This window comes from Cyprinodon variegatus, unplaced genomic scaffold, assembly GCF_000732505.1.
Source record: "Cyprinodon variegatus isolate N-32 unplaced genomic scaffold, C_variegatus-1.0 Scaffold1314, whole genome shotgun sequence".
Taxonomy (NCBI): domain Eukaryota; kingdom Metazoa; phylum Chordata; class Actinopteri; order Cyprinodontiformes; family Cyprinodontidae; genus Cyprinodon; species Cyprinodon variegatus.
In genome coordinates, this window is record NW_015151767.1 from 107,949 (window position 1) to 133,252 (window position 25,304).

The following is a 25,304-nucleotide window of genomic DNA, read 5'->3' on the forward strand; positions in this document are numbered from 1 at the left end:
GTGTACGACCGACATAGAACTTAACGTCGTTTGCTGTATGAGCTATGAAACACTTAATCTATTCTTGGTTAGAAGAAACCAATAAGCGTCATTGGTATAGTCAGTCAAGATGACCCATCATATGGCTTTTTGTAATAATACAGATCGTGATGATCAAAATAATGCAGGCATAGATATTGCTTCCTGTCATAGGGGAAGCCTTTGTATCCAGTAAATGATCAACGGGCAGCTCGATGTAGATATGTTGTTAGAAACACATATCATTATCAAGACACTGACAGAGTAGAAATAAAGTCTTGATTTGTCATTTCTTTCACTTTGAGCTCTCTATAATGGAAATGAGCACAAAGAAAGACAGAGTGCTGACTTTGCAGGTGAAACCCATTGAAAGCCTTCGCTATAATTATTGTGTGACTTGAAAAGACATTGAATGGAGAATGCAGGCGTCGATCCCGCTGCCTCTTGCACGCTAAGCAAGCGCTCTACCATTTGAGCTAATTCCCCTCTTGCTTCAGCCACGAGTGTCCTGTCAGAACGATTTCTTGTCATAGACGTTGAACATCGCGAGATAAATCCAGTTATCTGTAAACGGTCGATCGAATCTCTTTGAAGTCTCATCAGCAGTTGAAGATGAGGTGGCCGAGAGGTTAAGGCGATGGACTGCTAATCCATTGTGCTATGCACGCGTGGGTTCGAGTCCCATCCTCATTGAGAGTCTACAGTGCTTCATTATGTTTGACCTCAAACTGTTGTTTCTCACAGAAATGCTAACCTGATCAACATATGACTGTATCTTGCTTTAGGTCTCTCCTCTAAGGATGTAACGTTATTAGAATGTGAATAAATACGGTATTATCTCCTTTCTTTACAATGACTTCTTGGGAGATTGTAGTTGAGCTCATTCAAACACAGATTTCTTTTTTACCAGTAGATTTAGACTTCAAATTAGGACAGCCAGAGTGCTCTCTATTAATTATTTCAAACACACACATTCACCACTACACCCCCAATTTCTTTCTAGATTATTTCTCCTGACATGGTTTGGAACTCTCATTCCTGTGTTTGGATCCATTGTGCTATGCACGCGTTCATTATCAAAATAATGCAGGCATAGATAATGCTTCCTGTAACAGGGGTAGCCTTCAAATCCAGTAAATGATCAACGGGCCGCTGGGTTTAGAGAAACACATATCATTATCAAGAAACCTACAGAGTAGAAATAAAATCTTGATTCGTCATTTCTTTCACTTTGTGTATCTGTGTATGTTATCTGTGTATCCTACAAGTTTGGAGAGCCTACAGTGATCTATAGTGTAGTCATTGCTCATTTTTTACATATTCTAATAATAGAATAGAGGTGCCATTTGTCATTAAGTATTTGGAAATTCCTCCAATAAATGTGATAATAATCCACCTCTCCCTGGGGATGCTTTTGAATATTTCTCTCTGATTATTTTTTAACTTGCAGACGGTTCCAAAGCTTTGCGGAGGAGCGAGCTATTCATAGGGTCCAAAGTAGTTCTCCCAGCGCAATAGGAGACTCATTTTGAGGAAACTACGGTCGTAGCTCACTGTCTGCCTTGCTGTGGTTGCGGAGAGGTGTCTGTTTTGTAGAATAAATGATCCTCTAATGAGTTATTAATCCGGAAAAGCCGAATCTGTGAATATATATTGCCAACTTTACTGCAGTTTCATGATGCTGTCTGCATGGCTTCAGTGGAGGAGAGAGAGTTCGCCTGAGTTGTATTTGCCCCGTAATAAATAGGGCAGATCATGCTCATTGTTGTATAAATATTCTTGCTTTCTACAGTGTTCCAGCTCATGCAGCTATTTTCATTGTACAGATCAGTTATCGTCTGATCGCTGCGCTGGTGGCTCCGCTGAAATCATTAAGGGATTAATGAGTTGTGAAGTATCGTTGGGGGGACTGGAGGCTGACGAAAATTCTCGTATTACTGGCATTTCTAGTGTTAAGTCCAAAACCACCCGATCAAATTAATCCCGTATTGTCCAAATCCTGAAAAGAACAAGTGTCTCTCAAAAATTGCGTTCCCCCTCAAAAAAATATTTAAAAAAAGGCGTCCAAAAAAGAACTCTCATAGCTCCGCGTATTCAGTCAGTGTCCTGCACAAAACAAGAAAAAGTTCAAAATAAAAATCGTTGGTGCCCTTTATAAAATCTGCTGCAGCAGTCAAATTAAAAATGCATAGGTCTCACCGGCGTCTTTCCTCCTCCTGGCAGTGCGGGGCAATCGGCTCATCTGTCATCACCAGCCACAACCAAACTTAAACTTTTTTACTAAGAATCTCGGGGATGAGATGATCCCCATTTCACACCAATTGTCTCTCTCATCTGGAGGAGCACCGTTCACCACCTGGCCTGACACGCGCTGCCAGCATTACCTATACCCCACACCGTCAAAAATCAACACTTAAATAATCTCCCCTCCCCCCCAGTTTCCGTAAACCAGATGTTTCTCATAATGGACAATTATGTAAATTCCTACACATAAACAAAACATCATTGTTTTAATTATTAAAGATCATTTATACTTCCTTTAAAAAAAAGTGTTAGTGTCAACTCACCCTGACAACGTTACAAGTTGCAAATCATTCCCTGTTTAAAAAAATAAAAGTTATACTGAGTTAAGTCAGTCAAATTAATTGAATTGTTGATCAAGATATATTTATGCATGCAGTGGAAGTGCATATGTGAATCTTGTCTTGTACATGTGTAAACATATTTTGCATGTTTGAATCATCCTGGACATGTGTGAATCCTCCAATGCATGTCTACACCTGGTCTTGTGCATGTTTGGCTCTTGTTATTAGCATGTGTAAATCACATGTATATCTTTTGATTTTGAGACTTTTAGCTCCATACAGCCTATGGTTGAAATGGTGATGCATATGTATGATATGAGATTACAAAGAGCAAACCTGGCCTGCCGGTCTAGTTTTGAGCGGGATTTCTTCTTTCTTTTTTGTATGATTTAATTTCATTTATGCCATTTTTTTATGTGTTTCTTTTCTTTCTTGAATCACCCATGTGGCCGGAGCGATAACTCCGAACACATGGATACATAGAAAAAAATATTCGGGCAGTAAAAAAGTAGCAATCTTTGTGTCTTAAAACAATTACTGTCCTTCTTTCTTCAGGTCTCTTGTTCTTCTTGTTATGGTCTGTTACAATTCTTCCAAAGCACCACACATTTACAGTTTTAACCTCTAGGATAATGACTGTAAGAGTCATTTGTACTTGTAATTACACCCACACAGCTGCACCCTTGTTTTATGTCACACTGATGGATGCAGTGACTATAAACCTGAATTGTGGGTGTCATCTATTCTGTGTCAGCTGTGTGAAAATGAATATATGCATGTTTTCATGACTATGAAATAATCAAAAAGTTGCACATACATTATTATCCACACTCATACATAAAACGAGATTCCAATATTTGCAGCACCTGAAGTCAGACACAGATTTAATCAAGAAGGAGCAGTGGATGTTTTTAAATGTTGTTTTCATTGTGATTCAGCATTTTCATGAGCTTAAGCGTCTTCCTCCTCAAATTACACTAAATTGTTTGGAGTTGGAGTAACTCATCCTCTGCTATAAGCTTTATTCTCAGTTCTCTGACCCCCACTCCTAATAAATGCAAGTGATTTACATAAAATATTCTTAAAGAGATCCACTACTATTACCATAACGTTTCATCTCCCACCACGGCTAAACTTCAATCAGTTTTGCATTTTAAATGTATTAAATGTCTCCATAAACTCTACTTATCTCTACTCGAGTCATTTTTCTTCCTTAACGGCTTTGTGTAGAAAGGAAAACTAATATTAAAGGCATTAATTACTCTCTTCTGCTTTTTTTCCCAGCTCGTTTCCGTTTGGAAAGTTCAATCTCATCCTGTGTTTGGGCACAAATTATGTTGTTTATCAGAGCATAGAGTTGTGTCTGTCCTATAATAATCAACAGTAACAATTCCAAAGCCTTTGATGTGCATGATCACATGCAAGCAAAAAAGCAATATATTAATTTTGCACTTCAGCAAACCTACTTTCCTGGGCTGATTGGTTTAATAGAAATGAGTGTTCAGCAGCTAAACGAGCTCTTCATTTAAATGAAAGATTTTAGTCCACATTGTAACATTTTTCTCCTTATTTTTTTTAAACATCCTCCTCACATGCAGTTCAAAAACATAACACCTAATGCAACATAGTTTTTAATACCATGCCATGTTTTAATCAACTGTTAGAGTTCAATTGCTAAACAAGCTTGTTGAATATTTGCTAACTGGGTTACTGGATGTGTATTTGTAGTTAGTTTAACTCAACAAAATGCATTTATTTGATTGACCACACGGTGTCAGCCTAGTGCTGTGTTTACTCAAGCCCAAAAGCACATTTGATAAATAAAGGCATGGTAAGTGTAACTACAATTATCTCGCTGGAGAGTAAACAAAAGCTCTCTTGTTTACGAATTTTATGGATGCCTGAAAGTAATTAATTTTGGAAACTTGGGAAATGTACTTCTCTGGTTTAGAAATACCAAGCATAGAGCATAAAAATAACAAGTTAGAATTAAACAAAATAATAGGCTTGTTTTTTAAACAACTGGAGTGCTTAGTTAAACTGCTTTAATATTGTTTAAACTTGGTATTGATTTGTACAAGCTATTTATTTCAGAGAATTCAATTATGCAGTTTACTTTTATGGTGCCAATCATTTTGTTTGCAACATTATTAAAGATCAGTTAAAGGCTTTAGAATCTTGTATTATGGTGGAGCAATCAATATATGAGCTGTATATTCAGTAGGTTGAAAACATTTTTTTTTCTTATTTACCAGTAGCTCTATTAGGCATACCTCTTCTATTATTATTCTTACACATTTTGTATTAAAAACAATTTCAACAGCCTAATGCATTCAGTGCAATTAGCCAACTAGATATGGTGAAAAAATCTTACCAAAGTTCAAACTGAGCCCAGAGTATAATGAATATAAAGGGAAATTGTTCTTTAAAACAGAATGGTTGTCGGTCCCTGACTGTCTGATCTAAAAACATGAAACTGAGGCTACATTTCATAGGGGTTCAAAAATATTAGATGATTATAGACAGGAAAAAATATCACCCGATCTTATAGGTCTAAGTTTAAGGTGCAGAATTCAGAGAATAATTTAAAAGCCTACAGTAAATGTTTGCATTAACTAAGCCCCATATCCTGCTTGTTGCTTTTTATATCAGCTTTCTTTGGGGAAAAAGGGCCTGTAGTAGCACATGATTTGATCCTAATATTAAACTCCCCCACTTTGTGTTTCCACAGCTAAATAGCTTCTTCACTATGACCAGGCAATAAGACATCTTCCAGAGGTTTTCATGCTCACCTCCAGTGTTGTGCTTTTTACTTGAAAAAGTAACTAGTTATAGTTATTTGTTACTTCTCCCAACAAAGCAACCTTCTAGTTACCAGGTGAAAATAATATGCAGTTACTTTTTATTATCTAAAGTCTTGATGAAATTACCCGACTCTCCAGTTATCAGAACTTTAGATGCAAACGTACAAATATAGAATATTTAATATGAAAAAAGGAATTACATAATGAATTAATTGATTAATGAAAGGTATTAAGAATTTCATAAGCACTTTGATCTAATCTATTGTATTTTTTTGTGATGAGTAGACTCAATTGCAATGTATTTATCCAGTTCTGATTATTATGTTTAAACTAATTAAACAAATAAGTAAACTAGATGTTTAATAACTTGATATCTGTGCACCATAACAGCATTTAACTGGCCAAAAAATATGAATAATCCTAGAAAAAACCTTTTTTAATCAATGTAATGAAAAGGAAATACACTTTGTATTAAAATCAAACGAGAGTCGCACCATTTAAAGGAACCCCATAAAACTTAAAGCCTTTATTTAGATTATTCTAAATAAAGAGCACTAAATTGCAAGTGCAATTTTCTTATGGACCGTGAAATAAGGGGGCATCTTGTACAGTAGGTGATCTACAAATATTACTGCGCAGGTGTAAGGACATGCAAGCCGGTTTGGTTGCTGCATTTTCAAAAAAGCGGACTGCAGTTTGTGAGTGACCTTAAAACTATGCTTTGTGCCCGGTTATGTTTTATTAAATAAAGGGAGGGAAAAAATTCCTTGTTGTGACAAATAGAGGATTGTCCACTTTCCCCCATCCCCTCTCAAGTACCATTCTTATTTTCAAATAAATATAGATGTTGATAAATAGATTTACATAGCACAGAATATCTCCCCATCCTCTAGCACTGTACCAGTACCTCCTTTGTGGCTACAATCTATTGACTGCAGACATTTTTGGTCTAATGTTCTTTTCAATTTCAACTGAAGCATTAAACATGTTTTTACTGCTTTCTTTTCCCATGTTTTTGTTAAGTAAAGCACATAAGTTGTCTTGTTGTTGAAATATGCAATACTAATAAACCAGTCTCTCAATGGGATGAAACAAAATGCATATATTAAAAAATATGAGGCCAATATATTTAGAATAAAAAGTAAAGGTTAGATAGACAACTTCTAATCAATTTGATTGTATGATCTGGTTTAATTGTGTCTGTAAAGTGCCTTGAGGTGACATATGCTGTAAATTGGCACTATATAAATAAACAGAATTGAATTGATGGTGTGTTTTTGATGTTAACTTTGACTAAAATCTTAGCGCGGTGTTTCCTTCACAATTTGACTTGAACAACATGAGTGAGTTCTAAAGGTGGAAAGGTGTCCAACCCAGTACTGGCAAGGTATACTCAGCTTTCTGCACAGTTGGCCTCATGCATGTTTTGTCTCTCTCGCTCCAGATGACGCAGGACAGGCTGACCGTGAAAACACAGAGGCTAAAACCTCCCAAGATCAGGGAGCCAACGAGGTATGAACCTGCACAACTGTAGGGGAAAATTCTAATCAACAACACTTTTTGCAAAGAAATGGACTAATTATGTTTATTACATTAAAAAGAAAATAATTAAATATTGAGCATTGAATTTTAATGCGTGTGCTTTCAATGCCTTTGAAAGTGTAATTTTATATTGTGATTCCTGCTGTGAGTGCTAATGACATTTGTTATTCTTGTTTTGCTGTGTTAAAGAATTCTGTTGGTGAGATGACTTCACTGGAGGACAGTGAAAAGACCAAGGAGAATCCTTGTTCTGAGACAGATATGTCCACATGCAAAGATGAAAAGGAGGAGGTCCAAAGTACAACTGCTGTAAAAGAAGAAGAGGAGAAGGAAGCTGTTCAAAATGATGAAAATACTGAAGAGAAGGCAGCTGATGTGCAAAAGGGTGAAAAGGTAGAAGAGAATAAGGCATCTGATGAGCAAAATGCTGAAATATTAGATGAGAAACCACCTGATGAGAAAAATGGTGAAAAAGTAGATGATAAACCAACTGATGTGCAAAATGGTGAAAAGGTAGATGAGAAGGCAACTAGTGAGCAAAATGAAGAAGTAGATGAGAAAGCAACTGATGAGCAAAATGGTGAAAAAGTAGATGAGAAACCAACTGATGAGAAAAATGGTGAAAAAGTAGATGATAAACTAACTGATGAGCAAAATGGTGAAAAGGTAAATGATAAGGCAACTAGTGAGCAAAATGAAGAAGTAGATGAGAAAGCAACCTATGAGCAAAATGGTGAAAAAGTAGATGAAAAGAAGGCATCTAATGAAACAAATGATGACAAAGAAAGTGAATGTTCTACAGTAAATGAGGAGAAGGTGGAGGGAAATAAAAAAGCGAAGGAGGAGGTCAGCGAAGAGAGTAAGAATGAGGTTAATAGCGAGGAGCAAGGATCTACTAGTAGTGCTGCTGGTGATATGACCCAGGACAATAAAGAGCAAAAGGAAGGTCTAACTACATCCTCTGAGGCTGAGAAAGAGCAAGACACTAATATAGATGAAGATAAGCAAGAGAAAGCTGGTGGTAATGGGGAGGAAAGCACCAATGACCACAGTAATGATGCAGACACTGGGGAGGGACAAAAAGAGGCAGAAAACAGGAACATCCCTGGTGAGACTCAGTCGGATAAAAGAGAAGGGAGCGGAATTACTAGCAGCAGCAGGGACAGTAACCAGGAGGACAATCTGATAAAAGCTAAAGATGAGGCTCCCAACAAACCAGGAAAAGAAGAAAAGATTAATGAAGTGGTGAATGTAGATAATGAAAAGGTGGAAATTCAAGCAAAACAGGAAACAAACAGTTCAGCTAGTTTTGAAGATGAAACAAAAAGAAGAGAGAAAGAAGAGGATGCTGCTAAAGACAAATAAAGACCAAAAAAAAGCATTTGTTGCCCCTTCAAAATCAACAAGACTGAAAATTAAAGAACTATGTTTTAAGGTTTTCTTAGTTTTTCCAAAAAAAAGATAGCTTGTAATTTAAGGAGTCTTTCAAAGCCTTTGACTAAGTTATACACACAAGTTTATAACCAATAAAAGCTATAGTCATATTAATTCTAATATTAAATATCCCTTTTAACTCTTAAGGTGCTTTCATATCTCATTAACCAATCTGTAGAAAATATAGATTTGATGAATATGATGATAATAAGGATGATGATGGTAACATTGTAGTGAATTTACACCTCATTAACTCTCATATGAATTTAAACAGTCAGTCTGGTTTGACATCTTGTATTAAGGCTGTATGTGAAATGTGAAATGCATATGTTCATTTATGTATTTTTTCATTATTATGGCTTTCCACTTACAGAAAAAATAAACGTCATAAATAAAAAAAAAACACAAATTTCCATTTTTTATTACTGGATTGGTTTTATTTTAGCAGGTTGACTGCTTGATCATTGAAGTTCTTCTGTGAGATTTGGGGCAATGATTTTAGTTTATGCCAGGTCATAGAATTTTAACAGCCATTTAATGCATTCTTAGAGTTTATTTTTGTTTTCTTGCATTTTTAAGTTTAAAAACATTGGCTGGTGTTTTTAAACTGTTAAGAATTTAATGCGAAGAATGAATAGGATTTTAAAGAATTAATTCATTTTTATTATCTTTGTCTATGATTTGGTTTTTAAATCTTATTTGATACATAAATTATCTTGACATTAAATTAGTAAATGTGTAGATGGTGTGAAGATAATCTTCTACAAATTGACTAGACAAAAAGTAGAATAAATTATGGTGCCTCTAAAAAGAATATTTACTTAAGGTTTAAAAATCATACTTAGGGCACACCAGATATTTAAAAGTGAACCCAAGAAATTTTTATTTGATGAAAAGGTTAAAAAGGAAAAGACAAGTCCAAATATGTAAACTTGTATTCTTGCTTTGTTCTCCTATTAGTGTTAAAATTGATTCAATTACCTTAGCTCTGCTAACCTTTCTTGTACTAAGCAACAGCAATAGCCTCCTAAGTAGCTCCATTACAATATCTTGTCGTCACAAAACTATTTTAGGTGGCTATTTAATGTAACAAAGAAATAATGGTTTATACAAAAAGTGAGAGAAAACTGCCGTTGAAAGAAATGGAAACTGTATTGAAACTACAAGAGCTCTTAAAAAAAAAACCTACATGTCCTCAACATAACCTCAACAGACACATACAGACATTAATCACCAATTAGGTGTGTTTCAGGTCACTTGGCATGTGAGTAAAAACTCTCCAACTGCCTATTTCATTCAACATTTTTTACCATAAAAGAAAGTTACATCATGCCCTTAAAAATGTCTCGAAAAAGTACTCTAATGTAAAGTATGATCTAATTGGATTTCTCTCAGCCTCGCCGCCCTCTTATTCCTTCAGCTGTTCAAATTGAGATTTATGCAGTCAGTGTGTCTCTGAGTCACCGTCCCAAGAGACAAGAGGATATTGTGTGTGAAAATGAGGGTGAGGAATAAGCGGACAGGGAAAGGAAAAAGACACACAGAGAAGCTGAGCAGGCGGAGGTGGGAGCGGGTGTGAGTTATAAGAACCAACTGGTGGAGGTGATGATGCTCACAATGCTATTTCTGGAGTCACCATCAATTCAATCTTATCACTTCCCAAGGCCACTGACTGTTAGTGTACGTGTTTTTGTGTGTTGCTGTGACTGTGTATGCCTGTGTGGGCGTGTTAATAGGACTCGGTTCAGCACTCTGCCTGATTGATGTTAATTCTGCTAGATGTAATGAAAGCTATGAGAAACACCCTTGAATGTTGGGAGGGTTCAGGGAGATGAAGACTCTTAATATAATAGTTTTCTCCATTTCTTGAAGCATATTTTAATCAAACTAACAGTACATTTAAAAGCAAATATACCTCGCTCATTAAAAAGTAATTACATGCCGGGCAGTAAAAAATACAGCTTTAATCCCAGCTACGCATCGCTCCTTTTAGGCATTTAACTTGCTGTCAATATGTAAAAAGCTCCCATTTCCATCAGCTGCCCTCTTTTCAGTCCATTTCATACCCACAGGGTCACTGTGTGCCATTGTAGTTTGGGTTCTTTGCTTCTTTTGCCTACGACCTTAAAAATGACTACATTAGTATCTCAATCTATAGTTGTACTGTATACAAAGTTCTTCCTATTCAGCTAAGGTATCCAGTTAACTAATCATATTTGATTTCTGTTGAATATATTGTTTTTGCCTTAATTCTTCATAAACAAAGCACTTTTACAGATATTTAGCCTAACAAGACCATGTTACAGGAGGTATGATAAGGAAATACGGAAAAGCAATAGATGGTTTTTATTTATCGGAGAAGCAATTAACCTGAGAAAGTCTGCAATGGCCAGCAGAGGCTGGAAAAAAAAAAAAAAAAAGACAGAAATAGAGTCCAAGATCAACTGTGAAAAGCACGAAAAGTACATTGCAACAGGGAAAAGATATGGGTAGTACTACCAATACAACTGAATATTTGTGTTTGTTGAGGTGCAAGCTAAAGCTGCTGATGGATATGTGAGTACACAATCTACCAATACTATAGTAATACTGTTCCTATGGAAAAAAAACACGTATGGCATGTTATGTGTACAATCTTCCCCATTAACCAAGTTTCAAAATTTAGTTTTCCAAACAGCTGGCAGATGGTGCACAACAATGTAAATGCTGGCGATCAAAAATAATTTTTAAGGTTCAAAAAGTCAGTACAGGCAATGTTTTATTTGAGGAGGAATATATGTCTTTAGCTTTTTATTTTGGGATTTTTATAGCCATGGTACATGACTATGCCCCTTTCAATCTCTCTTTTTGATAAAGTTAAGCATTGGGTCATGCTCAGCAGGGGCGATCCTTTCAGACCCCCTGCCATCCATTGACCAAAAAGTACTGAGCCTTCAAGGCAACATTAAGGCTTCTGTACTACACAGTGTCTGACACTGTCTTTCTGTCAGTGTGTGGTAGTGTATACTAAATGTAAACTCCATGTTTAGTGTTCTAAACCTTTATAGTAGTGTTGTACGTTCAAGGAAAGATGTACTAAAGGTCAAAGGAACAATCAATATAATTTTGTTTTGTTTAAACAAAAGTATGCCTTGTAAAAATCAGGACCTTATACTGTTTAAATAGTTCAAAGTTTCTTTAGTTGACATCGTTCATTAAATATGAGGCAGTTTAAGCCGTAGACTGTATATTTATTTATGTAGCAGAAAAACTAAAAGACAAAGTTTTTCTGCTCAACAAGCCGCCTGTTAAGAAACTAATACCATTAAACTTTCCTATTTAGTACAAAATCCTTAACTAACCTCAACACTTTTTCATAAGAATGTGTTTCTGATTTCTCTTTGGTTTAATTGCATTGAATACATTCTATTCAAGAGTATGAAATAATTGACTGTAGCTTAAACAATCAGTGCACTTTTATAAGAGGATTTATGGTTTGCAGATTAAAAGGAATAAAATCATATTTACTTATTTAAGCTCTGATAAAATGTGTTATTGTTAACATTAAGTAGTTGATAAATGCAGTACACAATATCATTTGATTGTTTGACCTTAGCCTCAATGAGTTTTAAAGGGTTTTTTTGTTGTTGTTTTTTACATAGTGTTCTGTCTTTGTCAAACATCTAAGGACTTGATTGCAAGGGGTTGTACATTTTTTTTTATAAAAATTAAATTCAAATGGAGGCTACAAGGAAATGATCCAATCAGCATCTCTCTCCTTTTTACTTTCACTTGTGCATTATTTGTGATTTTCTTAACTTTCTTGCTTTCCTTTTTTTATGATGCCAAATAAATATCGGCTTTAATGAGTTTTTGTTTCCTATGCAGTTTTGTCCTCCCACACATACGATAAGCTATGGTAGGCATATCTGCTCTTCTTAGGTCTCTTTAGTTGGGGGTCATATTCACCGGTAAATGCATTATATTTCTATTTTTTTCTCTCTCCACCAGGGATTTCACATAATGATAATACTAATAAAGGGAATAAAAATTCATTAAAGATAGTCATAAAACTGCATCTAAATTTGTATTTATTTTCGTTGGTAAAATCTAGTGACTGACCCAGTATGCATCTAAAGAAGTTAAAATCTATATATAAAAAAACATTATTTAATAAATTCCAAGTTGAACTTGATATTGCCTTGATATTAAAGTGATTAATTATGAAAAAAATATGTATATCTTTTAAGTTAATCTTGGTATTTTTTTTTATGATTATAGCATTGAAAAACAGCCCTTTACAGTGTATGTACTGAGGACTCTGTTTGAAACTCCTTTTTCTGTAAATTCAAACATCTTTAAAATATGGCATTGAGACAGTCAAGCTGTAGCTTTGCCTGGGTCCTTAGAAAGCACAATTTGTTATTATTAATCTGTTCAGCTTTACTGAATGTGGGATCTGGTTTCTTTTATCTTTCTCTCAAATTTGGTAGCTAGTAGTTTAGGCCAGGTCATCGAGCAAACACATGCTATGGTCATCAACCAGGTATTGTTACACTTGACAGTCTCAGCTGCCGCCAAGTCCTTCTTAAGAAATAAAACTGGCACATCTAAAAATGGAAAATATGAAGCAATCTAAGATTTTCTGTTCTGTTAAACAGCTACACTAATTTTGTAATCATCACCGGCCGTGGAAACTCTTCGCTTTAAGGTAAGGAAGTGGAATACTGTGCTTCAAAGCTCCTTTGCCTAAGCAGTGCACTTTAAATGTCTTTTTTCTTTTTTATCAAACGAGGCTAAAAGCCAGGATTGTGATAATCATAGACCATGTACTCGATGTATCTGTGTGGCATTGTTTGCCAATGTCCAAAAACATTAGAATGTACTTTTCTCCTAATATTTGCAACTTACTGTACCCTTCTATTGTAGGGAGTCAATAATAAAGTCAAATCAGCACTACTGCATATGAAAGTGTTCACAAAGGTTTCTGTTTTAATTATTTTTTATTGGTGTTAGGTAATCTTCAAATATCCATGAGAAATTGGATTTTAGGTTTGCAAAAACTAGTACACATCTTAAAAACTAAAAGGAATATGTGACCGATATCACCCTGTGTATAATTAATTTATTTCTCATATATACTTTACTGAACTTCATGACATAAATCAACTTTTCTGAAGGTTTTTAAATTTAGTGACATATATTTATAAATGTACTTGCAGATACAAATTGCACACCCTTTTGAGGGGCAGAATGTGATTTTATTGTGTATTTTGAAATGTAAGCATACTGTACAGTACAAACAGTGATGTACCTTGTTTGAATCCAGTAGGTGTCATTTTTATTATTGACTGGGGTAGTGACTCTTACATTTGTATGGATGTTTCTATTTAAAGGTAAATAAACGAAAATAACATTTCAGAATAAAAATAAAGATAATAACACATCTTTTGGTTTTAAAATGTTAAATTAACATAAAACAGCAAATCAGTTCATAATCAGTACAGTTACTGATCAGTTCTTGAGAGTGAGATCACACTGGGAAAGTTTATAAATAAATTTTTTTTAACAGCTCAAGTTCTCCTCTCCATGTTAAGTTTCATAAAAATAGATATTTTGACAATATTGATGAGACAAGGAAAGCAATTTATCATTTAACGGCCATAATACCTTAAAGTAAATGAGCATGACATGTTGTTCTAACATTGTTCTGATGAGGTGTGGAGCAAAAATTTGTCCTATTGGTCATTTATTCCATAACTCGAGAGACAAAATGAAAAGGGTAAAGACATCAAATATTGAAACAACTTAAAGAAGGAGGATCACAATTTGGCAGCATATTTACACTAACAAAAGACCTAGATGTAAAAATGTGGTCTGCACCATCTGTGCAACAAGTATGGACAATTAACATAAATAACCAAATAAAGACAAAAATTCTCCCAACTTTGAATCTCAAGTATAGCATACAAAAAAAAGAATTTCTGATTATATGTTTAATTACTTGAGTAGTATTGCATATCATGTGTTTGGCTGGGTATAAATGTAATTTTAAATTTTATAAGTAAAGCCATCATTGAGCATATCTGAATCACAGCAGTTCATCCATTATCACAGTCAAATGCAATGTTGCTTGTCATTAGCAAGCTTACCTCATCAACTATGCGCCTGTTATGTAACCTGCCTGTTGTGTTCCTCTCCCAGCAAACCCTTGTTTTGTTTTCTTTTTACAAACAAGAACAGATGGTAAACAGCAGCTAGCAAGATTTGTATGCAGGATGGTATAAAATGAGCTATGACTTTCATGGGGGCATGTGATTCTTTATGGTTACATTTGAAATGACGACCAAAAGAGAAGTAGATGGATGAGATAATATGGTTCTTTTTTTCTTCCTTTCTTTGTCAAGCCAGTCTGTTTTTGTCATATTCTCTTGTGCAATATAGATTATTTCTTGTCTAAGCTTAGTCTATTGATCCTGCCTGAAGGTTAATTGAAGAAATGAGGTTAGAGGAGTAATAAGCCAGAAGAAAATGTCAATGTTCTTCCTATGAATTTTCTTCCAGTGTGTCTTTGTGCCAAATAAGATTTTGCTTCTTTCTCAAGGGTATAAAATGTCAAATCTCTGGTTTGTTGACAAAGAGCACCATAAAGAAGCACTCGTGATATAACACAATATCACACTTATTCCCATATTTAAAATTGTACCTTTCACTGCCAATGGAATTGGTTGAACTGAATTGATCGAGCTTCTTTCAGACCCCCTTTCTCATAAACAGCCTCTCCCATTTCATAAAATGTGATTAAAAAACAGCTTTTGACAGGATGAAGATTTGATGATATAATTTTGTGCTTAATATTCTGCGTAACATTGCCATTACTTTGTGAGAATTTGTCACTTGGTTTAAATAATACAACATACTTTACTTAGCTGATGTAACTGTTTATGTATTTAGCTGGGATAACTGTCAAAATATGACCATGAAGTCAGAATTTTGCCTAAAGTGCATACTCATAATTAATAATCATAGTTTTACCAACAAGCAACACCAACGTAGCATCTTCAGACCTCCTGCGTAATATTAAAGCACAGTCTATTGTGTATATGTATAATATATAGCTAGATACTATATATTGTATATAGCATATTGCATGTTTTATATTGTATATAGCTATCGATTCTGTATTCTGTATATATATCTAATTTGTCTGCATCATAAAGACCAAGACAAATTCCTTGTAAGAGCAATCCTACTTGGCAATTAACTTGATTCTGATTCTGTTTCTATTTTAAAGATATGAATGTAAACTACACTCTAGATGCATTTTGAATATTTTATGCATGCAAATTCAGTACCGTCAGATTAAAATATGTCGCAACCATGGGTTAATGCACCTTTTCTGCGCTATCTTGCTTTTTATGCGCCTGTAGATTCTCTTCTACCCGCAGGACAATCTGTTTTTGTTCTTGATCATGTCAACTTTGTCAATTCCAGGGTGAAACCAACTTGTGAAAGTAAACTGCTTCTGATTGGCTATGTTTCAGGAAATCCCGTCTTTTAAGACAGTATTTTTTTTTTTTTTTCCTGGTTGTGGCTAGTGATGCTAACAAAACATCTTTATTAATCACTGTTCTCTTCAAGAGACTTCAAATCCATCAGCCATCTCCGTCATCAACTGAAAATTTTATTTAAAAAAATAATTTTGGCTATAAAATGAGAAATGCGAAACAATAGATGAAAAATTGTTAACAATGGAAATGACTGAGAAAAAGAGTTCATTTGAGTCTTAGTTTTCTCATTATAAACAGTAAAGCTAAGGTTAGCTTAGCTCATATGAATTGCCATGTTTAACATTAATCATTTTAGAACATATGGCTACTGCTGTCAAAACACGGCAGTCACATGGCTGTGACTACTTAATTAATTTCTTCCTCTTTAAAAGAATAGATAATAGCCTAAAGAAAACAGTCCTGTCTAAAGAGGGCGAGTTCCCTGAAAAGTAGCCAATCACAGGCAATTTATTTTAGGTTAGTTCCACTCTAAAGTAAATTGTAACAGGAGTTGACATGAGCGCACAGAAACAGGTCCTCAGGCAAATATGAGAAAGGGTACAGGCGTGTGGAAAGTAAGCCCCAAGCACAGAGAAGGAGCATGCACTCATGCTTGTGACAAATTGGAAAGCTCATTGAATTGAATTTGCATGTATAAAACAATCAAAATGTGCATGGATAGTAGTTTATGTCTGTGTGTTTTAAATAAAATTGCTTGTATGACTATTTATTACACTTGTGCACCTTTGGCAGAATTCTGAATTTATAGTTGACTATAATGTAAAAAATGCAAGTACTGATTAAGAAAGAACCACAGTCATGAACGCTGACCATTTCAAAAGATAATTTGCTTGAAAAGATGATTACACACATGTGCACTCACTCATACACATTCTGCACACCAATCAGTCTTAAGTCTATTAGCTTTTTCTTTCTGTATTCTGGTGTTGATCAGGTCTTCCCCTTTGTGGTTGCAGGTTGTATGTTCTGAACTTTGGAGAGTGTTACAGGCACCTTTCCTTCCCCAGGAGTTGGTGCTCTCATTATTGATGAACCTGTGACGATAACAGTCCCTGCTAGTTAATATTTTTTCCATGAAACAGACAATTTTGCCTTGAAAGATTCACATTCATCAATCCCTTCATGGGCCAGCTTACCAACTGTTGCATGTAGATCAGCTAATCGCTCCTTAAACTTTTGCTGCAGGTAAAGTTCCTCTTTGGAGTAGCTTTTTGCGAAGGCAGACAACAGAAGACCCACAGTCATGGAGGTGCCACCCACACAGAACAGCACCGCACCAGTCAGCTTGCAAACATCCAGTGCACGGTTGAAACTAACAGCATGGCTGTTCCAAAACAAATTTGTATTGTTAATGTCCTGTTATAATGCACTTCTCTTAATCTTTGCACATTTAAAACAATGAATGTAGAAAAAAGATCACAACTAAACACCAAACAGAAATACAAAACAGACTTTATTCAGTTAAATGGAAAAATAATTAAGCTTAGTTAAGACGGGGATTTTCAAAATCTACACTATCCAAACCTAATGGCAAGTTAATCTGAGCAAAGCTCACACTTTACTTTCAGGGCAAAGTAAGCTGGGGCTCAACTGCCTGACCAGAAGAGACCTGAGCTCTATGTAGCATTCTGCCATAATATCTATGATTAAAATTTACAGTATTGAAAAGGGACGTCTCTCTCTTAGCTACATTATATTGCCAGAAGTATTTGCTCACCCATCCAAACATTTGCAATTAGGTGTTCCGAAGGCCACAGGTGTAAAAAATCAAATGAGTGTTGTTACGAACATTTTTGAAAGAATAGGTCCTCTCTGTAGTTAAGAGAATTCCAGCATGGAACTGTGATAGGACGTCACCTGTGCCTCAAATCCAGTTGGGAAATTGCCTCTCCCCTTAAGATTCCACAATCAACTGTATCTTAAGAAAATGTATCTCAGCAACTCAGCCATGTAGTGGTTAGCCACGTAAACTGGGGGAGTGGATGCAGAAGTGCATAGTGTGAAGAGGTCGGCAACTTTGTGCAGATAACAATATTACACATCTCCAAACTTCACGTGGCCTTCAGATTAGCTCAATATCTGTGCACAGAGAGCTCCATGGAATGGCCTTATTTTGTGAAGCAGCTATATCCAAGCAATACAACTGCAATGCAAAGCTGTTGGATGCAGTTGTGTAAAGCATTCTACCACTGGATGAGCAGTGAGAATACATTCTCTGGAGTGACGAATTGCGCTTCACCATCTGGAAATTGGATGGGTTTGGCTGTTGCCAGGAGAACAGCACTTGTCTGACTGCATTGTGCAAAATGTAACATTTGGTAGAGGGTTATGGTGTGGTGTTGTTTTACAGGGGCTGGGCTTGGCCCCTTAATTCTAGTGAAAGGAATTGAATGCTTCAGCATACCAAGACATTTTGGACAATTCCATGCAACCAATTTGTGGAAACAGTTTAGAGCATATTCCTTCCTTTTCCAACATGACTATGAACCAGTGCACAAAGCAAGGTCCATAAAGACATGGACAGCATAGTCTGGTGTGTATGAATTTGACTGGCCTGCAGAGTGTCCTGATCTCAACCAGATAGAATACCTTTAGGATGAATTAGATTGGAGACTGAGAGCGTTGCCTTCTAGTCGAACATCAGTGTGTGACCTCACAAAGAGTCTTCATAAAGAATAGTAAAAAATTCCCATAAACACAATCCTAAAGCTTGTGGGCAGTCTTACTGTACAAGAAGAGCTGAAGCGTTCTAGCAGCATTTGGTGGAGCAACGACATAATAAAAACCATTAGATTAGAAATGTGATGTCACTGACAAGCTCATTTGTTAGTCAAGGCAGGTGAGATAATTATTTTTGGCAATATAGTGTAGGTCTAAAAAAAAAGACTAACTTGAAGGCCAAAAGAGACAAATGTATTTTACAAGGCATATAAAAACAGGAATAAAGAACACAAATCTCAGCATAATACCTTCACAAAGCTCTCCCTATACAGAAAATCCACAATTGAGCAAAATGCACATTTACTGAGGAGTTTGAACAGCTGTATATGCAGAAAAAGTCCTTAAGAAATGATCAATAAAAAACAAATACATAGAAAATAACCCTAACTATCACTATCTGGTAAAACATACTCATAGAACTACTGCAGGCCATTTGATGCACTGGCATACAGTTTTAAGAATGTATTTTTTTGGTTTTAAAAAAATAAATTTGTGCATATTTCAATTATCAATACATAGACTACTTTTGTTGGGGTTAGAATTTTAGGTTCCAGTAAAAAAACAGTCAAACCTTTTAAATAATTTTTTATTTATTTTTTTAGTTTACTGTTATTACTGTTAATGTTTTGCACATTGCCTATATGATTAAGTAAAACAAGGTCTCCTAAAAAACATATCACAGAAAAGAAAATTGAATAAACAAAAAAGAGTTAAAAAAAGTTTGAAATGTATTTGGTCCTGAAGCTTAACTTATAAACTATCAGTATAAACATAAAGTTGTTTATTGTTACTTAATCTGGGCATTTACTATGGAAGGTTCAGGGGGACAAAATAAAAGCTTTTTAGGGTAGCATGTAAACACTGAAAGAAATAAGCATTGCTTTCACTCTGAAGTATGTGCCTAATTAAATGAAGTTTGTCAATATCAGTCACTTTGGAGTTTATCTATGAATTAGATTTGGATGTCTGAGCAAAACGTTTCTGAAAGCTTAGTGTTTCAGCTGCTAGACACTTATTTATACCTGTCAACAAAGAGGAGATCATCTTCACCAAATGCTTCAGTCTTAGTTGGTGTTGCATAACCCACAAGAACAACAACAAGGCCTGTAATGAGGATCAATGTACCAAACGTGAGACAGACCTGAGTGGAGGGAGAAAAGGCAGTGGTAAGTGATAAATTATCAAAAAGTTTGCTTTTATCAAGAACAGTTGAAGTTTGAAGTTATTTAAATTACACAACCTCAAACATGTTTGTTAGAGCTACAAGTTAACCTCACCTTCCAGAGTAAAGAGCTCCACCTGTTTGGCGATCTCTGAATCTGAAAATCTTCATCACGATCCCAGATAGAACCTGTGCACTCCTCATAGAACTGTAAGGAAGCAAAGAGATGTTATTTTTCAGTTCTGTTTCCTTTTTTTTTAATTATTTTCATGCTACTGTGTCAAAAAATATACACAGAAGCTGATATCACATATAGATTATTCTTGCTCTGAATCAGCTTTGAGTTAAGAAGAACTGTTTATTTCAGGTTAAAATTTCTTAAATGTATGTTTTCTATCTACATCATTTTCTGTTCTGTTACCTGATGGAGGTATGACCGGACTCCATACTGTTGGTAGCTCCCACCAGATTGGGCTTGTTCCCTGTATTCTGACTCACAGGTCTCAGAGCGTGAAGTCATCCTTCACACTAGTCTGCAAGAATGCACATAGACAGACATGGTATGAAACCTGTGCTTCCTGGACCCCCCCCAACCAACACACATGCACACACACCCCCACAGTGTGAAGACAGATCATCTAGATCTCAGCCATACATGAACATACACGTAAGCATACATGCTGTCAAGTTATGTAATACAGACTGGAGGCATTTTTGCCTCAGTACACTGCAATTTACAATGCATGCAGTGGTATCATAAAACAAGCAGAGTTATCTTGACATTAACATTTAGTAATGCTTCAAATGCACACACAGAATAACCTTATTATTCAGTTGAATCTCAAGAACAAAAATGTAACACTGTAATTATTTTTACCTGCCTGAAAAACATTGACTGTATTTGTGACTTCCTATCGTACCAATCAACTGGTCCCCACAGGAAAAATTATCTTCTTGGGTTGGGGTTTGGTTTAGGGCAATGAGTTGGTAAAGGTTAGGGTAAGGATAAAGGTCTGGGCAATTTAAATGAATGAATGGAAGTCAAAGGAAAATCCCTGTAAAGACATTGGGATAAAACATGACTGCTGATGTGTTTGTTTGTATGAGTACAAAATTTTGCTCTTCTTATGTACCCTGTCGTAACAGAAGCAAAAAAAAAAGTTCTGCCCCATCATTATTAAAAAAGTGCTGAAAATGAGCCAGTTTTGACTTTATCGGCTCTGATAATTAATTAGCAGACAAATATTACAACATTCCTCTGTTCAATAAACATAAAAAGTATATTTAGCTCATCAACACAATTATTCTGTTACTTAACTTGAGTTTAATTCAAAAATTATAATAAAAAGCTCTTTGAGGACATGCTTTAGTCTGGATTATGATGTCATACCTTCAATTTTTGCTGGATTTAAAGCTACTATGGTAATGGTGAAAAGAAAATAGACCCCTTTTCAAGGCTTCAAATGTGACATTTTAATAGGATTTTTTATGGTGTACAAAATTCTATACAACTATACCCATAATTTTAACCAAAAAAAGCCAAAATGGAAAAAAAAAATTGAAAAATTAGAACAATTAAACACGTAAAAATATACATGTAAAGGTTTAGTAGAATTTAGTGCTTTTTAAGATAAATAATTGTTGCTTTTTAACCTAATTAAGAAAAAAGAATAGTTTAAATCCATGGATTAGGTCATCAAGCCTTCCAACTCTGACTCCTGCAGGTGGTTGGCCCACTGAGGGATGGCCTTGCATCGGAACCTGACCACCAAGTGCTTGCCTACAAACCCCAACCCCAGGCCTGGCTTCAGTGATGTCTGGTATCTGCTACCGTAATTTTTATGGACAGCATACAGTAAGAGGCTTTGTGTACTGTCTTTTTGTCTGACCTGTCACCCATGGCCTGTTTGCCTTGGGAGACCCTACTATGGGCATTTAAGCAACTAACAACATACCGTAGCACTAAAACCTCTCCACCATGTTATGGTGGCGGTTTGCTCCACCTTGAGTACCTTAGGTCTCTGGATGCTGTTGAGCTGTCATGGCCAACATGCTTCTTCAACATAATTTCTAGGTCAGGGACAATGCCCTATTCACTGGCAGACTGGGATGGCGGTTTCCTTGCATAACAAGGGGGACATGAGGGTGTTTTCCAACCATGAGGGATCACACTTATCTGCCTCCTTGAGAAGATATATGCCAGGGTGCTGTAGAAGAGTCAGACTTCTTGTTTAATCTTGGCTTCATGACTTACAGGTGGGGTTTTTATCCTTGCTGTTGAACACTGGACCAGCTCTACACCCTCTTTGATGTGCTTAAGATTTCATGTGAGCAAGCCTGACTGGTCCCCATGTATGTGTGTACCTAGAAAGAGTATTTAACTGTGTCCCTTGTGGTGCCCTGCGGGGGTGTTCCAGCAGTACAGCGTCAGGGACCCTTTATTGCGACCCACCCGGTACTGAAGAAGCCGAGCAAGAGTTTTTTTTTTGCTCTGCCAGCATTAAGTCAGACTTATTCCAGTACATGTTGGATTCCGACAGGTCCACTCTCTATCACCAGTCTTAGCAAGATTTCTAGGTGTATCATAGAGATGGAGGAATCTAATTTTGGTAACCAGCGGATTTCATCCCCGTTTTTTTCAGTTGTTGTGGTTTGGCTAGCTTCCTCCTGGCAAGACCCATAGCATGTGATGTAAGCAGTGCCACGCAGCAAGGGTGAGAATCAGTTCCTTCAAGTCTGAAGCCATGGATCTCAACCTGAAAATGGTGGATACCCCCCTCAGGTTTGAAGAAAGTGCCTGCCTCAACATGAAGGAATTTAAGTATCTAGGGGTCCTGAGTAAGGTGAGAATGAAGCAAGAGATTGAAGGGTGGATAGCTCAGGCTGCAGCTCTAATGCGGATGCTGCACCAGTCTGCTGTGATGAAGAGAGCTGAGCGAAAAGGCAAAGCTCACGATTTTCCTGGCAACAACGATGGTCATACCTGTGCTCATGAAATTTTGATTTCAAATAAAAGTGGCTTAAATTAGCTTTCTACATAGGGTGGCAGGGCACTCCCTTAGAGATGGGGGAAGAGCTTTGTCATCCTGGACAGGATCAGAGCCACTTCTCCACATCTACTGGAGTCACTTGAGGTGACTGGGACATTTGTTGCAGATGCCCTTTGCATTGGGAAGGTGTTCCAAATTTTGTTACAGGTTGATACTGCAAGCAAATCAAAAAGATGTGCATCTTTTTTTATTTTGTCTTAGGTGAAAGAGTTGTTGTATTAATATATTACTAGAAAAATCTTTCCCTGCATGGTATTGGTTGTGTAATAATTATCATTACATTCTAAATGTAGTTTTCAAAAGATGACATTCTATCTTCTTACCCATTAACAATATATTAGGAAAGATGGTGTACCTCTTAAACCATAAAATAAGAAGTAAAAACAAAAATTGCTTATTCTTGTTGTGAATGTAAAAAATACTTCAGTCTCCACCGTCCAAAGTATGACTTGACCCTCAAGAAAATCTTTCCCTGTACAGATCTCTAAGCATTTAGCAACAACAGCACATGAGAGAAACAGCATCTACAGCATTAAAGTTCAAATGTTTAGCAGTTTTTTATATTCCTCAGTGTCCTACATATTGTATTCCAAGCAATAATAAATCCTTATGACATTATAATGACACTCATAATTACTCATTTTTGATTCCATGAAATGTAGCATCATTTATGAGTAAATGTATTTTATTAATCTTTAAAAATTTTAAACAAAACTATGGGGTTGTGAAGACTGTCAAGAGAAAGTTGTTTTCGTTATTTCAAACGTTTCCTTCTCTAGAGGTTGAGGCACAGAACATACTAAGAGCTGTAGATGAATACCCTAATGATATATACATAAACAGATAAATAGATAACAGCAAAACCAGATTGAATATCTTTTCAAGTTCAACCTGACCAACAAAATAAGCGATCAAAACACACAAAAAAAGAAAGCAGCAATGTGGCACATAGAGGCGCCTGTTCCAAGCTGTCATTGTAGCCCTGCCCTGGTCAAGCTGTGCACAACATAAACTGGAGCTGTCTGTGGTGCTGAACGCCATTATCACCGAACAGCCCTCAGCACAGCAGGAAAACATACAGACGTAATGTGTGACGCTTAAAGCAGACATGCCTGCGTCTCTCCCGCCGAGGAGAAGCAGGCAGACAGACACACAGCACGTTATTTTAAACTACACTAATAAAAGGCGAACTTTGCATCAAAGTACGTCCTCTCGTGTAGGGGGAACTTTAGTACCGTTTGTCAGATCTTCATGACCTAAGTTTTAGTAATACCGACACCAGAAAACCCTTGCAACGTTAGATCGCGTTAATCAAACACAGCCTTAACAAAATCTGAAGTAACACTTGCTTTGCATTTAACACAACTAAAGCCACATCCAGATGTGTGTGACGATTTGTTATGATGTCTGCTCGGCACACAGCAGAGAGCGTCTTTTGACTTCTTAAAAAAAACAACAACAACAACTCAACGTGTTCAGCGTCATGCACACCAAATCAAACGAAAAATAATAACACAATTATTTACCTTTCATTACCAGCGCGGAGAGTGATCGCTGGCTGCTGTTTCCTCTGCCGTGTCCCATCACTCTACAGCTAACCCCCACCCCCTCCCCTCTTACTTTCCGTCGATGATTCAGATTTTCATGCTGTCTTCTGCGCAGGCGTGACCCCCATGACAACAAATGATTCATCATTGATTATAAATAGGCGGGAGGATTGGGAGAAAAAGCAGAGACGAATTGCTTTTGTGAATGAAGGTCTGGATGATAGATAGATAGATAGATAGATAGATAGATAGATAGATAGATAGATAGATAGATAGATAGATAGATAGATAGATAGATAGATAGAATTGCCATCTTAAATATCTATAACCTCATTTTGACAAGGAAAAATTTCAGTCACACATATATATGATTCAGTTTTGACTAGGTAACAATCCAGATAACTCTAAAAAGACGGGAAGCCAAATGTCTTCAAACCTTGGAAACCAAGTCCAGTGGATTGTTTTTTAAACTTTTACGGAATGACTATGACCTGGATGACTGAGAATCTTCACCAGCAACTCTAAAAAGAGTTTTGACAAAGCAAACTTATTTTGCAGATATCACTAATGAGAGCAAGTCACCGTGAGCGGTTCTCTGCAGGGCGAACAGGGGCCAGTGCCCCTGTATAATTGGCTCAGGGACTTGTTATGGTTCCTCTACTGAATAAATAATACTAAATCAATATGATTTTATGAGCTGCCACAGAAGCAAATATATATATATATATTTGCTTTTACTTCCAGTTTTGCTTTAACAATGATTTACAGTTTAACAATGATTTATAGTTCTCATCTAGTAGGTCAGGGGTGTGATCTAGTAGCCTGACGTAGTCCGACTCAATTCTAGTCAGAATATGAGTCTGATACTGCTCCATAGAGCTGTGATTATGG

At 36.2% G+C, this 25,304-nt stretch overlaps 2 protein-coding genes and 1 non-coding gene across 4 annotated transcripts in view; 2 read left to right on the top strand and 1 right to left on the bottom strand.

Annotated features, from left to right (window-relative positions):
• Nucleotides 1–8,939, top strand: part of LOC107102766 (doublecortin domain-containing protein 2-like) — a 37,619-nt gene extending 28,680 nt beyond the window's left edge. Inside the window, exons 8-9 of the mRNA XM_015402190.1 lie at nucleotides 6,852–6,919; nucleotides 7,139–8,939. Of these exons, the coding sequence (XP_015257676.1) occupies nucleotides 6,852–6,919; nucleotides 7,139–8,314 (1,244 nt within the window). The 3' untranslated portion in view covers nucleotides 8,315–8,939. The remainder of the gene's footprint in view (nucleotides 1–6,851; nucleotides 6,920–7,138) is intronic.
• On the top strand, nucleotides 630–711 carry trnas-gcu. The gene has a single exon. It is a non-coding gene; the product is annotated as a tRNA-Ser (tRNA).
• Nucleotides 8,940–13,577: 4,638 nt separating the features above from the next.
• nrsn1 (neurensin 1) lies at nucleotides 13,578–24,479 on the bottom strand. Of its 2 annotated transcripts, none has more exons than XM_015402186.1 (6): nucleotides 24,393–24,479; nucleotides 20,238–20,349; nucleotides 19,932–20,024; nucleotides 19,677–19,795; nucleotides 17,070–17,257; nucleotides 13,578–16,967 (listed from the first exon to the last, which is right to left on the bottom strand). In XM_015402186.1, the coding sequence occupies exons 2-6, from the start codon at nucleotides 20,334–20,336 to the stop codon at nucleotides 16,864–16,866; spliced, it is 603 nt and encodes a 200-aa protein (XP_015257672.1). In that variant the 5' UTR covers nucleotides 20,337–20,349; nucleotides 24,393–24,479; the 3' UTR covers nucleotides 13,578–16,863. The 2 variants fall into 2 exon arrangements, with proteins under 2 accessions (XP_015257672.1, XP_015257673.1); XM_015402187.1 differs by lacking the exon at nucleotides 24,393–24,479 and adding an exon at nucleotides 22,800–22,975.
• Between the last annotated feature and the right edge of the window lie 825 nt (nucleotides 24,480–25,304).